Here is a 14090-nt window from a genome sequence, read left to right as displayed (position 1 = left end):
ATACCAACTTAAAATGGAAATAAATGTAGGCATTTGTGGCATTTCCATTGAATTTCATTGGTTTTATTTAACATTTTTCTGAACACGTTTGCTTCTTTGGTCGTAAAATAATAGCTACATTCATTCAAAAATGAAGGAAACACCACACCATTGTGTCCTTTAAACTCCTCTTGTATCTTCTGCAGTGTAACAACTCTGCATTTTTTAGCTTCAAGAAAAACATTTTTGGATTGCTCATCAACTAATCTATTGTGCCACTGTAAGAAAACATAGAAAACAACAAAATGCAGTGGGGGTGATGATCCTGAGCTTTTCTGAAACACAGTGGAAACACTATTATGGAAACAAGTTAGTTGTTTATGTATCGAGACCCCCAGTGTTGAAGCCTAAATATGTTGTGGACTGATCAGACACCCTATGCCTCCACGTCATGAAGGCCCAAGAACACAAAAAACAACAGAGGACTTTATCCATCTTCTTTTGTCTGACACTAATTCTTTGGGATTAGAGAAACTGTGGAAAACAAGAAACCCCCACAAAAATCCTACCCGGCGTGCAGTACAGAGATGTCCATTTCATGTGAGTCACATCGGCAAAACTCCTATAAACGCTACGGTCCATAAGTGCTTCGTAAAAACTTGAAAAGTGTCAAGTAATGAGACAGAGCATGAGTCACAGGGACTGTGAGCACTTTAAATGAAGCAAAATTACCTGTTCTTTGACAGAGGCCAGGATGTTATTGGCTGTTCTATCAGCCTCCATTTTGCGGCCAGTTGAGCAGTTGTGGATGGTCAGCAGAAGCCCTTCCTCCGTCAGTGGGCTCTGCTCAGGAGCAGGCATTCCTCCTGTGCATACACACATATAAATGCACAAAGATCTGGTCAGCACATTCTCTGGGTAAAAGAAAAAACATATCTTACACACTAAAATATGTGCATGCCTGCGGAAATCCACATTTTTCACAAATACACACTTGATTCAACCCCTCCCTACGACACACTGGCAAGTGACGGAGAGAAGTGACTCTGGGAGCTCACACAGCACACAAGCAGGCAACACACAAACATACACCCACACATGCCATATGGCTCCAAGAGAGAAGGACCGTCAATGTTTTAGATCTATGACAGTGCAAATTTATGCCATATGGCCTTAAGACAACACGCAACAAATGATTCCTGTTTGATAGTATGATCAAATTAAAATAGAAATTGAACAATATCTGTACTAAAACAATAATAATAATAAAAAATTACTAAAAGCCCTAAAAGAGCTGTCCGCAATACATAATTTAGATTATCTAATGCCTCGTTTCCAATGAACGGTATGGACCAGACCAATCCCCTCTTGGCCGATTTAGAATGATCCGGGGAATTCAAGTGAGCGTTTCCATTGAGCGTTGGACCATCAAAACACATGCGGGATGTAGACCGATGACGTAGCAGTACGTCAAAAAGGTGCGACTACAGCGAAAGAGAAGCTGCATCAGATGATACAGAAACTGACGGTAAGTTCAAAAGATAACCGCGGAGGATAATTATAATCCAGAGCGGGTGTTTATTATGGATAAAGCCGGGCTCTACGCTGCAGAACAATCTATTGTTCTGAGTAAAAAAGAAAAAAAAAACTCTATATGTTGAGAGGACTCCAATGTTCTTCAATAAATGTTTTACAAAGCAGGATCGGAAGTGCTTTTGATAAGTATAGATTGGTAAAGGACAATGCTCGGCCACAGAGGTTGGATGAGGCTGGGGGTGTCTCCGTATTCGTGGATTAGGGGTGTCTCCGGTCCCCAACCCCTCGAATAAGAGGGGAATACTGTATGTAAAGAATGCATTACTCCTTGCAAGAAGATTGCAGGGGGCAAAGAAGAATACAGTTGAAAAGAGGACAAAGTTTTGGGTATGGATCTTGATCCGGGAAAAGCGCTGTTGTCGTAAAACCTGTCCACCCCGCTAATCAATGGGTTACATCGTGAAACGACACAAGCTCCGCCCTAATAGGTCCATTCGATTTTTCTATAAACGAAGAAGCTCTTTTTAAGCAAGACCCAAATTTACATGATGTTGCCTGTTGAGAGACAAATCTAGAGCAGTAGATGACCGCAAGGTATCCGGTAACACCGAAGGTGTATGGCTTGGCTTCCACATGCATGTTGTTGAAAACAAGCTATGCATGTACGTGTAGCACATAAAAAGTCCCCAAATACTTAGAGGAAACGTGACCCTAAGGTATTCTAGGAGCATGTCAAAGAAACAGTGTGTCGTTCAATGTGTCTGAGTACCACAGTCAGGTGTCAGCCTTGGTTTAGAATGACAACTAACGTGCTACTACCACCAACCAAGTTAGTTCATACAGAATATTCCAGGAATTCTGCTGCCAGTCTTCAAGATTTCCTTCCTGGTTCACACACAATTCCTAAAACACACAGGCACAGTGTCCCCCCCATCCCTACAATATTTGAGACGAGGGCATGGCACTTTACTTCCAGAAAACCCAGCAACAGGAAACGGCACAAGCTGTGTGAATTTGACATAGCTCCACCGCTATGTCAAAGAAAAACACTGAGGAAACTCCATAAAGAGCAATCACATGCTGCTACCATCCAAATAACAGAAAGCTGAACTCCTTTATACCATTTTGAGGTACAATGTTGACTATATGAATTCATAAAAAGAGTGCTCCTACTAGTTGTTTTGCTGTCATTTAAAACAATAGTCAGTCAATAACTATTGAAAAAAAAAAAAAAAAAAAGTGCATGCAGCCTGTTTACAAAATGTGTTAGGTAAATGCATTATGTATGAAATAAAAAGTAGCAAGGAAAAAAAAACAAACACAAAAGGAAACATTATCTATGCAGGCACCATTAAGCAAAAAAAAAAAAAACTTCAAGGCTTGCTGCTGAAATTCCCCATTACAGCCAGACCAGAATAATTTTGTGCTGGTTTCTGAATGCTGAGAAACTTGAGTTAGAGTGAAAGCAACAATGCATCTGAGGACCTGCTACACTCCCAAAGGACACACTTATTGAACGTTTCTATGCTCGTGTCACTCCTCACACAGAAGGTACAAAAGACAGCTGAAAAGCTGGCAGTAAAATCTAAGGAAAGACTACAACTTTACCAAGCAGCACATAGCTGAGAAGCAGACAAGAAGCTAAAAAAAAAACAAGTCCAGTCTGTGCAAGTTTCAAGGCTGTGATTAGGTTAATGTCTGAGGATCGTGTTGCACAGTCCCCACAAAGTCAATATGACCTCATTCCAGTCAAAACAAGGAGGTAATCAAGTATCTAATTATTACCATTTTAGCTGTTTCCCTGGACTAAGAAACAAGAATAAAGTAAAACAGCAAGATAATAAACCAAGGTCAAACAAAACAGATTTTATTAGAGTCATCTGTCTCACCGGTCAACATTTTTACTAAATATTCTTTGTAATCAAGGCCTGACCTCCCTTCCACACAAAAACAATTCTCAGTTTTTCAAGTTTGCCAAGAAAAATCCAGAACCGACCCCACCCTAAACTTTCGGATCACATGATCTGATCTGCTGACCTCAAACTTGGCTGCCCCTGAACTTCTTATACAACCAAGTCTTGTGTAAAACTTGTCTTTCAAACAAAATGTAACACATGGTTCTGGTGAGTAAAAAAGGAGTTTTTTTAGCAGCAGTCTAACAGTTCCAGCAGTGTGTAAAATCCTACAAAAATATGTCTAACACCGGGAAGCACTGAGAACTGTTTAGGCAAGCTTAGATTATGCCATACTGCCTTAATTTCAGCAGGAGACATAAATGAACGAGTGCTCTGATCCCCCTAAAAGCCAGAAGAGCCTTTGGCCACCCTGCCTGAAATGCCCTGCTGTGGCAAATCTGATATCAGTTAATGGCTATATTTACATGTTCACAAGATTACAGTTTACAGAGAGAAATAGGATTAAAAGAACAAAGGAAAGTAAGCAAACATTTTTTTGAACATGAAGCTGGATTTGCATGGATGGGTGCTACTAGTAATTGCATGATACAACTAAATAAATGTAATAATGATTTTTATGAGTCCATTACCAAAAGTCTCAAAAAAAATTGTTTTTGTAACTTCATTTAGGCTTCACAGATGAGTTTTCATTCATCATTTATAAAGTTTCCATGCCTATCAAAATCGCAAAGACAAGGAGGGAATATGCGTAAACAAAGCTAAGACAAACATTTGTATGTCTAGAGAAAAAGCGTAGTTTATTTTACACACCCCCAAGAAAGAAAGAAAAAGGAAACACATACATTAATTTGTTTGATCGTACTGATCTACTTGCAGAGGTGTAGGACAGCATTTTTCCCTACACCCGAGAAGGGTATTGTTTTGCTGTGAGCACGATTAAAGAATGTCATGGTGTCGATTACTGATTTTATCTGTTATGTCAATTGGCAAAACAGAAGGTAGCTGAGTCCATTTGTAAACAAAGTCGCCACTGAACCAGTGTTCATAATATTCGTAGTCGCAACTGCTCTTACAGCTAGATATGGGCTGTCTGCGGACACAAAATGGACAAACCTGTGAGAGGGAACACAGATTGTCTGCGCAAAGTATTAAGGTCGTAGACAGCTCCTTAAGCCTTTTAAAGCGAAAGTGTTCATGGACAGTTTTTGATGCTGTGAACAACAGGTCATAGCGAACACTTTTTTAACATACAAGGGTAAAGGAAGGATAAAGAAGGTGATACGTACAGATTTTGCATGCATGAGCTGGTACTTCCTCCCACGCATGGCCGCGGTGTCAAACTTGGGAACACATTTTTGACAGGCAACGACCAGCGAATTTGTCGCGCGACGAAAGAAAGATAGGGCGTGCAATTCTGCAGAGCGAATTGCGATCGGTGTGAATCCATCCTTTGTACAACTCTCTATGATTCTGGACAACTGAAAACCTGCAGTATGGTGCATAAGTATGCAGTGCACAAGTACGATAAAATGCCTTTCTGAGAAGAGCCAGTGACAGCAAGCGATCAATTCGCTATTGCATTATGAGAATGTGTTGAGTAGGCCCTCAATTTTTTTTTTTTTTAAATACAGCATCTCATTTGCAATACCAAACCCAAATTTTAACATTAATATCACTTTTTCCAACAACAACAAATCCAAATTAATCAGTAAAATTAGTTAATCTCCAAGATTTACTTGGAAACTACTGGAGACTGGATAACTTGTTAAAACATGCATTGCCTATAAAGGCAATCTGTAATGTTTTAAAATATTATCACAATTATACCAGAACACAACATAAATATATTTGGTAATTTCTCATGTCTTCTATTCCTGACTTTTCTTAAAAAGGAGATAAATTTCCCTCAACCCCAAACACGCAGTGGTCTGACGAGTCAGACCTATTAGGTCTATTAGGCCCATTATTCCTCGATGCGGAAGATTTGTCTTCAAGAGGCCAAGGGATACTACATCACTGACACACAGCACAGAAATAGAGATGTGCTGAGAAATTAACATGGATATCAATTCCACACAATCTTTGAGGTGAATCAGCTGAATGCCCGTTCTTACAAAGCTACAAAGAATTGCTTAAATCTTTTGCACTAAGAGTTGATAGATGAAACTGGTGAAATGGATTTTAAACCAATTTACATCTTACTATGTTATTAAAATGGTTCTTAAAATGGTTCTTAAAATGTATTTGTTCTTTAATAAAACCAGAGGTGAGATAAGCAGAGCTGCTACCCCTCTCCATCACATCCATTCATCTACAGCAGTTGTAGTTACTGTACCTTGGCTTCAGCATCACTGCAGCAGTAGCTGCAGTAGGCGTGGGCAGTTGAGAATTAGTAAAGCCAATTCAGTTAACATGACTTTCAATGTCATTCGGCTGTTATTCCGTGCATAACGCATGTATCTCAGTGCTTCCCAGTGTTTGTCTTATGATTTGGCTTTTTAAAGTTACAATACTGTCCTATTTACAACTAATATGAATTGAAAGCGGCACATTTTTTAAAAAATCAAGATAAACTCTAGTTTAAATGTCTGCTCTTTACTATATTTATCGTAGGGATGTCGTCAGGTTTATCACTCAGTGAGATAAATACCATTCATTGAATCAATTCATTTAGCTAGAAATGGAGGCATTAACTTGCTTAACTGCCATGAATGTGTGAAGTGGAAGGTGACACAGCTTTTATCATGCAGCTGTTTAATGCAGTGCCATTTCGTGTTATTTTTAATGGCCTCTTTTCATCACTAAAGTATTTTGTTCTATCTCTTATCTTCTCCAGAGGTGCTTAAAGAACTGAGCCTGAGGTCCTAAGCCACTTGGGCTGGGCCAGAGTCCGTCTTGCCTTTCTATGACTTGACATGTCCCCAACATGCGAATCACATTCCGTAAGAGCACAGTATGACAGTTCTTTGGTCTTAGCCATGGTGCATTCATACTATGTATAAGTATAAAATTTGATTTCCTGGATGCTTTTTTTTACACCGTCTCTCACTGTTGAAGTAGAACAGTTTGAAGAATTTGCAAATACCAAATACTTATGAGCCTCAATAAACACATTTTTCTGGAGTTCCATTTTTTCTAAGTAGGTGTTCAATATATCAAATTAAGCATATTTTAGTTTAGTACAACATCACTCTACTTTCCAGGTCAAGTAAAACTAAACACAACAGTAAAAAGAGGAATAATGACACAAACTCTCTTTATTACAAATCTTCGAAATTTCAAAGATTCTTATTAGAGTTTATTTAAACAGAGCAAAACTAATCTGAGATGTTAAAATATACCATATGAAATTGAAGTATTTGATATTATCAGGTATGTAAATTATACATAGAGTTTTAAGCTTTTTATGCAAGAGACATCACTTTAATATAAAATCTTCTCACACAGGAAGTCCAAGCAGAATTTCTGAGAAAATGTTTTTTTCATGAGAAGTCTATAAAATCCATGAACTACATAGTAAGTTATCATCAAGACTCAAGACTTAGAATTATAAAGGAAATCAATTCATTGAGTCATTTACAATGTGAGCTCACTGCCATTAAAACCTTATGACATTAGAAGTACAATTTCATTTTTCTATTGCCGAAATTGAAAATGCTAATATTGATACTGAAGGTAAAGGAATGTCTCCCTTCTAGAGTAGATAACACCTCACTTGTACACATAATCACTCTGTTAATAATTACCCTGACTGAGCCAAAAGCATTGATATAGAGGGCTTTAAAAAGACACATACCTGTCATTCTGTTGATTTAGGATTAAATTAGTCGAAATCTATGAGGCTCCTTCACTATTTCCTTTGTGATAAAAGCCAAGAGCACGGGATCTTTTAGAAACTGCGTTCATCCCTTCTTTACACATCGAACCCCACCCCTACAAATGTTGCAATAACCGGAGGTCGATGTAAGCATGTGTCCACAGGGCAGAGCTTGTCCCTGAGTAATGATAGAAAAAACACCCAACACATTAACACTTCATGTCCTGAGGTGTACTTAATCTTGCAAAATATACATACTCAAAGAGCTGGAAACGATGAATCCACTACTAAACATTCTAGAATTTCATTGTGCCAAAGTAAAGAAAGAACTATATTTCCATGAATAAATTCCCACTGAAATTATTCACCTTCAAAATCATTTCCCTATAACTAAACTTCGCATAATGAGAGGCAGAGAGGCTCCGCTGGGAGACTCTCATCAGCTGCTACCAATATGTCATCTCCAGTAATACATAGTGACAGAACAGGACATAAATTATTCTGATCGCATGCAAATCCCTTGAATAGAACCAGATCTTGTGTGAGACAGACATGTTTCACCCTGTCACAGATCGTCAGACAAACATATTTAACACTCTAATGGATTTTTGCATAAGACTGCAATGCCAACATGGTTTTTGTAGTAATAATGTTGCCCAATAAGGATTTGTAGCATTATGGTGGGTACGAGTAGCCGAGTAAGAAAACAAATTCCTATGCTCCTAAAAGATCAACGTTACTTTAGTTTGATGACAGAATAGTCATTTTTATCCCTATTGGTTGCCAGAGGCAGTACTTCAAGCACGGGAGGATCATTTGTGCACGTGGGTAGATTGAGAAATGATTAAAAACAAAGTGACAAACTGACTATGTTTAATCACGTGACACTAGGAGAAGAAGGAGTCAGAGTGACAGAGTGCCCTGGTGGTCACTGGATTCATAGATCTATCATTAAAGGCGTTTGATTTTTGTTTGACATGATTTTACAGATGAAGCCATCCATTCTCCTCTTCTCCTGACATCTACAAGACTGCTGCTGTTGCAGTATCTGATTGTCACATGTAGAAACAGGTTTGACTGATAAGGCTGCAGCATTGGAGTGGTGGGATTTCGTGGACTTTTGGTCTTCTTCTGTTTGGCGGCTGTGATGCAGAAGTAAAGTTCTGATCGGAAGATCGCAGGTTCAGTTCCCACCTTGCCCATCCATGTGCCGCAGTGTCCTTAGGCAAGATATTAAACCCCACATTGCTCCTGGTGGTTGTAGTTTGGCACTAGTGTGTGTGAATAAAACTGTGAGTGTATAGTGCTTTGAGCCTTTTAACAAGGTAGCAAAGCGCTAAGTATACTCCATTTACTGCTGACCATTTCTGTATGCATATAACACATTTCTGACAAACCACTTTACGTGCAGATAATAATAATCTGTTTTTTTTTTTTTTATGAGTTACAAATATTAAGATAAAAAAATTTTTGGTAACATTTTTGCACAAGAACTCCGTTTCTAATTCAGGAATAATCCAAAACTACTAGCCCAAATGTTGACTCAAAATTACAAATATACAAGGAACAGAGGAAGACCATTCCATCAGAATACTGCATGTTTTTAATGAATATTGTGGCACAAAATGCCTGAATTTGTTTTTTCAAAGGTAGCGATAAAAGTTGCAATATTTTTTCAAAATAATTTTTAACTAAAGGCTGTAGGAGAACGTGCAAATTTAAAACAGTTATTTTCTCTAACTTTATTTAAGAGCACCACGAAATACACAGTATGAGAATCCTAATCAAAGAGGGCTTAAATTTGTTTTCATGTTTAAGAGCAACCATAACATTTAAATAATTATGTGAGGCATGCTTAAAACATTTTACACAAAAATATTTTAATAGTTAATATAGCTATTTTTCTTTTTTCCTCTTTTGTTAGTACTGCGATTGAATGTAAACTTTATTTTTTTCTCTTTGGAGGCAATTGGCAACAAAGTATCAGCTGAATGAAAGCAGGCTTAGTAATAGTAGTACTTCACTGTCACCTGTTTACAGATCATTCATTGACCCTGTTTTTCCTCTTTTGTTACATGACAAACTGGCATGGAGGTGTAATACTAGTAGAAAGAACAGTTCTACCATTCTGCCTTATGCAATTAACACAATACAGAAAAAAGAGAAGAGGTTAGAAGGTGAAGCAAACTGTTACACAGAGGAGTACATTTTAATTACAATTGTTAAAGTGAGCGAGGACAGCTTTTTTAACACCTTTGCTTGAGAAAGAAACATATCATGGTGATCTGAAGTGAGACTAAAGAGGTTGCGTGTTTTATCAGCAGAGGGGACAGATCCAATTAGTCCAATTAGCACAAACCACAATTGACCGAAAAAGGTAAATTCAGAATAACCTTTAAAACTTATAAAGAAATGTAAATCTTTGAGAATTAAAGCACTTCTGAGACCATTGTAACTGAATGTGACTCCTGGCTTTGACATAGCTATGTGCTGCCCATCCATTCAAACATCTTAATTCGCTTAATTCCTTTTGAAATCCCAGGTTGCTGGGGCCTATCCCAGCCACAATTGGGCTAAGGCGGGGTACACCCTGGATGGGTTGCCAAACCATAGCAGGGCCACACAACCACACACATTCACACCTGAGGTCAATTTAAAGTCACCAATTGCTCTATGATGCATATTTTTGGATTGTGGGAGGAAGCCGGAGTGCCTGAAGAAAACCAAAGCATGCATGGGGAGAACATGTAAACTCCACACAGAAAGCTCCCAGCTGGGATTTGCCTTTATACTGTGAGGTGAGAGTACTGCCACCACAGTGCTGCACCATGCAACCCAGTGCTGGAAGTAATGAGTGCAAATCTTTTAAAAACCTTTTGATAACACAAGTAATGCACACAAAAATGCATGCAGCCTTTGCTTCTTCTTGTTTCTGTATTTTCTGTCACCACTTTCCTTCCTGCACTTTGCAATACAGCAAAATATGCTTTTCTAGTGAATTTCTTTTGCACCAAAAAAATGTATAAACGTAAAAAAGAAACCAATGCATTCAAGATGCAGGCCATACAACCACGGTGTCATCAAGTGACCCTGACTAAACTAATATATATAGTATGCACTTTGATATTATATATCCAGCATCTGCCTCTCAACTTTAGAGCCCAAACCTTAAGCTTAGCAATCTATAAAATGTCATTCCAAATGCCATGTGCTTGAACTGTATTCATTTGTTCATTTTCACTGTCAACAACTTCACTTTTCAAAGGTAATTTGACTTTGTCTCCAACTTCCTAAATGCCTTGACATTTAAGGAAGAAATCTTCTATGTAAATAGATGAGGCGAACAAAATAATCCTTTAAAATTCTTTAGCTTTAATTGTAGCCTAAATGCACACTCTTAGTCACACAAGTAAAAATAGAAAAAAAATATTTGTTTTTTGTTTTTAGTAAAGCATCAGTTTAGGTTTGTAGCCTCTATACTGAGAGGAAAAGTAAATTAAATAGGTCAATTGTCTGAAAATTAATTAACCCAGCTCAGAGCTCAACAAGCTGACAATGCAAACCTCTGAATACAGATTATGTAGGACACGGCTTTTCAATTATACATTTAGTTAGGGCAGGCTTTAAAATGTCAAAATGTTGCTGGGCCACACAATCTTCTTGGCTATTAAAACAGTGTGAAGTCTATATGTATCTTTTAAACAAAAACTACATGCAGAAAGGAGTGTAGGTGTGCTTTTATTTTGAAAAGTTGAAACAGACCAGTGAAATGACCTTGGTGGTCTAATGCTGGTTTAAGCTGTTTGACTATTTTTTTTTTTTAAATAAAACTATTAAGGCAGAGAAGAAGCCTTAAGCATCCTTTTAGGTTACCGGATCTGCTGCGTTCATGGACTAAACGTGTGGGAATTTCTGCACCATTTTTTAAACACGAATATTAACATTGCTCACTAGCATAAATGGTTGCTTTCTGGGTCATTTGAAAGTTGCTCTAAGATAGCCTGTGCCCCACAGGTTACTATTTGTATAGTGCTAATGCAAATAGAGTTTGAAGCTTTTGATGCATCACTTTATATAACCAACAAAAATTTGAGAGGTAGGGCTGACTAAAAGTGTAGATAAAGACTTTGATGAAGACACATTAGCGGTTATAAACATTTAAAAGTTACGAGTGACCTTTATCAGATGGTGTTACACCCACAAGACAGCACTGAACCTGGTCAGACTTGAAGTTGCGCTGCAGATGTAGATCACACCAAGCCTCATAAACACACCTTATGTGACTCACGTCTGTGGAAGCTCTTAAATGTGAATCATGATTTATAAGCAGTTAATTATTACAACACTTTGCTGGGTTTGTTGTGGATCAGGCTGAAGACAAATTCAAAGAAAAGTGACCATAACAAAACCTATCTGCCAACTTCAGTATTAAAAACTAATATATCTGTACAATTTCAGCATGCTTCAAAATCTGCATTTTTAACAACAGTATGATGTTTAACTTAACCACTTTAGCTCCTCTACAACTGTTAGTCTCTGTTGTGACACGTCTTTATGACTTCAGAAGCTACTGAATGTTTCTGATGATGAGTGCTTATGTCATGCAACACCAAGATGAACTTTTGTCCAACCCATCCTTTTGCCACCAGTTAAGATAAACCTCTTGCCTGGGGTGATGATGTGTGTAATACTTATAAATAATAAAGAGAAGTTTTGCTGAGCAACTTCTACGGTCAGACGGTCTAAAATATGAGCTAGAGGGAAAACTCCTGCAGTAAGGCTGCATTTACAGCAGGCAACAATAGTGAAGCCGTTTCTTTCCACTGTCAATGAAGAGACATCTCTCAGACTCAGCAAGTCCAGTCAATGGAGGGCTGTTTTACTGGACAAAATTCTTTTGTGCTTGTAATCCCTGAAAGTGCTGACATGCTTTTTGTTTTGTCTTATCTGTAGCTATATGGGATCCAACCACAAAATAAAACCAAAGAATTTGTGCAAATATTGAGGTAAAAGCTTATCGATGCATATTTTTAGGCATATCACAGATCAGTCTTTGATCACTATCAACTAAATAAGTCTGACTTTTTTATAATCTTTTCCATTTTGGATTGAAAAAAGCATTCTTAATGTAAGAGCCCCAAATATTCATAAATGTTACCCATAACCTCATCTTAAAAGGAAATGTGAGGCATAGAAAGACTCAATTCTGGAAATGTCCCCATTTTACCACATGCGGTTTCAAATGAAAAGTGACACGAGAGAGGAAAAGATGAACTCCTTCCAGGCAAAGTTGATCGTAATAACAAAGGAGTAAAATCAAAGCAACAAAAATGAATGTGATTGTTTCAGTCAGTCTGCTCTCACATATGGCTTTTATAATGTAGTAAATCTCTCTCCACCCTTTCAGTTTAGCTGAACTCCTTGATGACTAAAGATCTTAGATTGCTTGATTACTTTGGAACATTTTAAAAAATATGGCTAAAAGAAAAAAAACATATTGGCGTTTCACATACCCCAATTGCACAAAATGTTTAAATTTTTTTGAAATGTTTAATCTTCCTGACTGAAGAGTTGAGGCATATGAGAATTGTATCCCTATAATAATCTGAAAGGAGTTTGGTAGCCTAGATTTTGACAACAACAGAGAAAGACAAGGGAGTAAAGAACAGTGCGAGACAAAAAGGTTTGAATCTGGTCTGTCTGCAAGTAAGGACAAAATGAGGTGCTTGCTCAAACTACTGAGTTATTATAGGCCTCACATTTGGCAGGTATAGTTATACTTTTTACTGTCACGCACTAGGGCCATGTACACAGCAGTGCATGAACCCATTTTCACTTGTTGGAAAAAGCAAGAAAATCTTCAAAAGACAACCAAAAAACAGCTTTGACACAAACAACTCAAATGTCTGGCATTACATTTGATTCGACAGATGAAAGAACTAATCCTTACTGGTCAAGAAATCTTATCACCACGCTATTTACTTGGCTTTGTGCCTACTTAACTCTGAGGTTGAATAAAAGTTTCTGTCTTAATGCACAATGGTGTTGAGGCTTTGATCGTTTATAGGATTGCTCTAATGAGATTCACCTGCTGTGAACTGTTACAAGAAAAACTGATGTATTGAAAATGCAGTAACTGCAGTAAAAATATCCAAGTCAGCAGAGTTTTCACCCAATCCCAGATGTTCATGATAATGTTAATAATTAGTTCTTGCTGTTGTTGAGTCAGAGTTGTACAAAATTTAAGGGAAGGACACAATCAAGATGCAAATACAGAAAGCTTTTATTGTTTTTGGAAGATTCCAAAAAGATGACATGTAGAGGGTATAGTGCAATGGGTCGGCTACCTTTAACAGTAAAAGAACCATTTGGTCTTGTTTTCCACTGATCAAAACCTAGAAGGTGCCGTAAAGTCTTATTTTAGCCTTTAAGAAATTTGGATTTGTAATCATGACCTTCTTTTTTTTTTTTGTTTGTTTACTTTTTTTAAATAAATGTGAAATATTTAAAATATTTTTTGCCTGAACAAAAGCAAAAACAAAAAAGAAAAAGAAACTTGCATGTCTCAAAATTGGATTTAAAAAAAAGTTTTTACCTTCTTCCATTAGTAGAGGCTAAATTAGCAAAAAATGTAGCTTGTTACTTAATTAAAAGCTGAACTTTAAATTAGCTAAAAATTCCTCAGTAGATTAAATCAGCCAAAAATGTTAGCATGTTGCTAAAAGAAAAGCTAAACTCTAAATTAGCCTACAAACCCCAGAATATAACAAATTAGCCAAAAACCTTAGCATATATGGCTAAAATATTAGCTAAAGTGCAAAATAGCATAAAAAACTCATTAG

At 37.4% G+C, this 14090-nt stretch overlaps 1 protein-coding gene across 4 annotated transcripts in view; it reads right to left on the bottom strand.

Moving 5' to 3' along the window:
* Window positions 1–14090, bottom strand: part of LOC112155429 (plakophilin-4) — an 88003-nt gene that overhangs the window by 67480 nt on the left and 6433 nt on the right. For all 4 annotated transcript variants that reach the window (XM_024287034.2, XM_024287036.2, XM_024287035.2 and 1 more), the window contains exon 2: window positions 712–845. In XM_024287034.2, coding sequence (XP_024142802.1) covers window positions 712–840 — 129 coding nt within the window. In that variant the 5' untranslated portion in view covers window positions 841–845. The remainder of the gene's footprint in view (window positions 1–711; window positions 846–14090) is intronic.

This window comes from Oryzias melastigma, linkage group LG21 (genome assembly GCF_002922805.2).
Source record: "Oryzias melastigma strain HK-1 linkage group LG21, ASM292280v2, whole genome shotgun sequence".
NCBI classification, from domain to species: Eukaryota; Metazoa; Chordata; class Actinopteri; order Beloniformes; family Adrianichthyidae; genus Oryzias; species Oryzias melastigma.
Note: the sequence above shows the minus strand (reverse complement) of the source record. Positions and strands in the feature narration are given on the sequence as shown.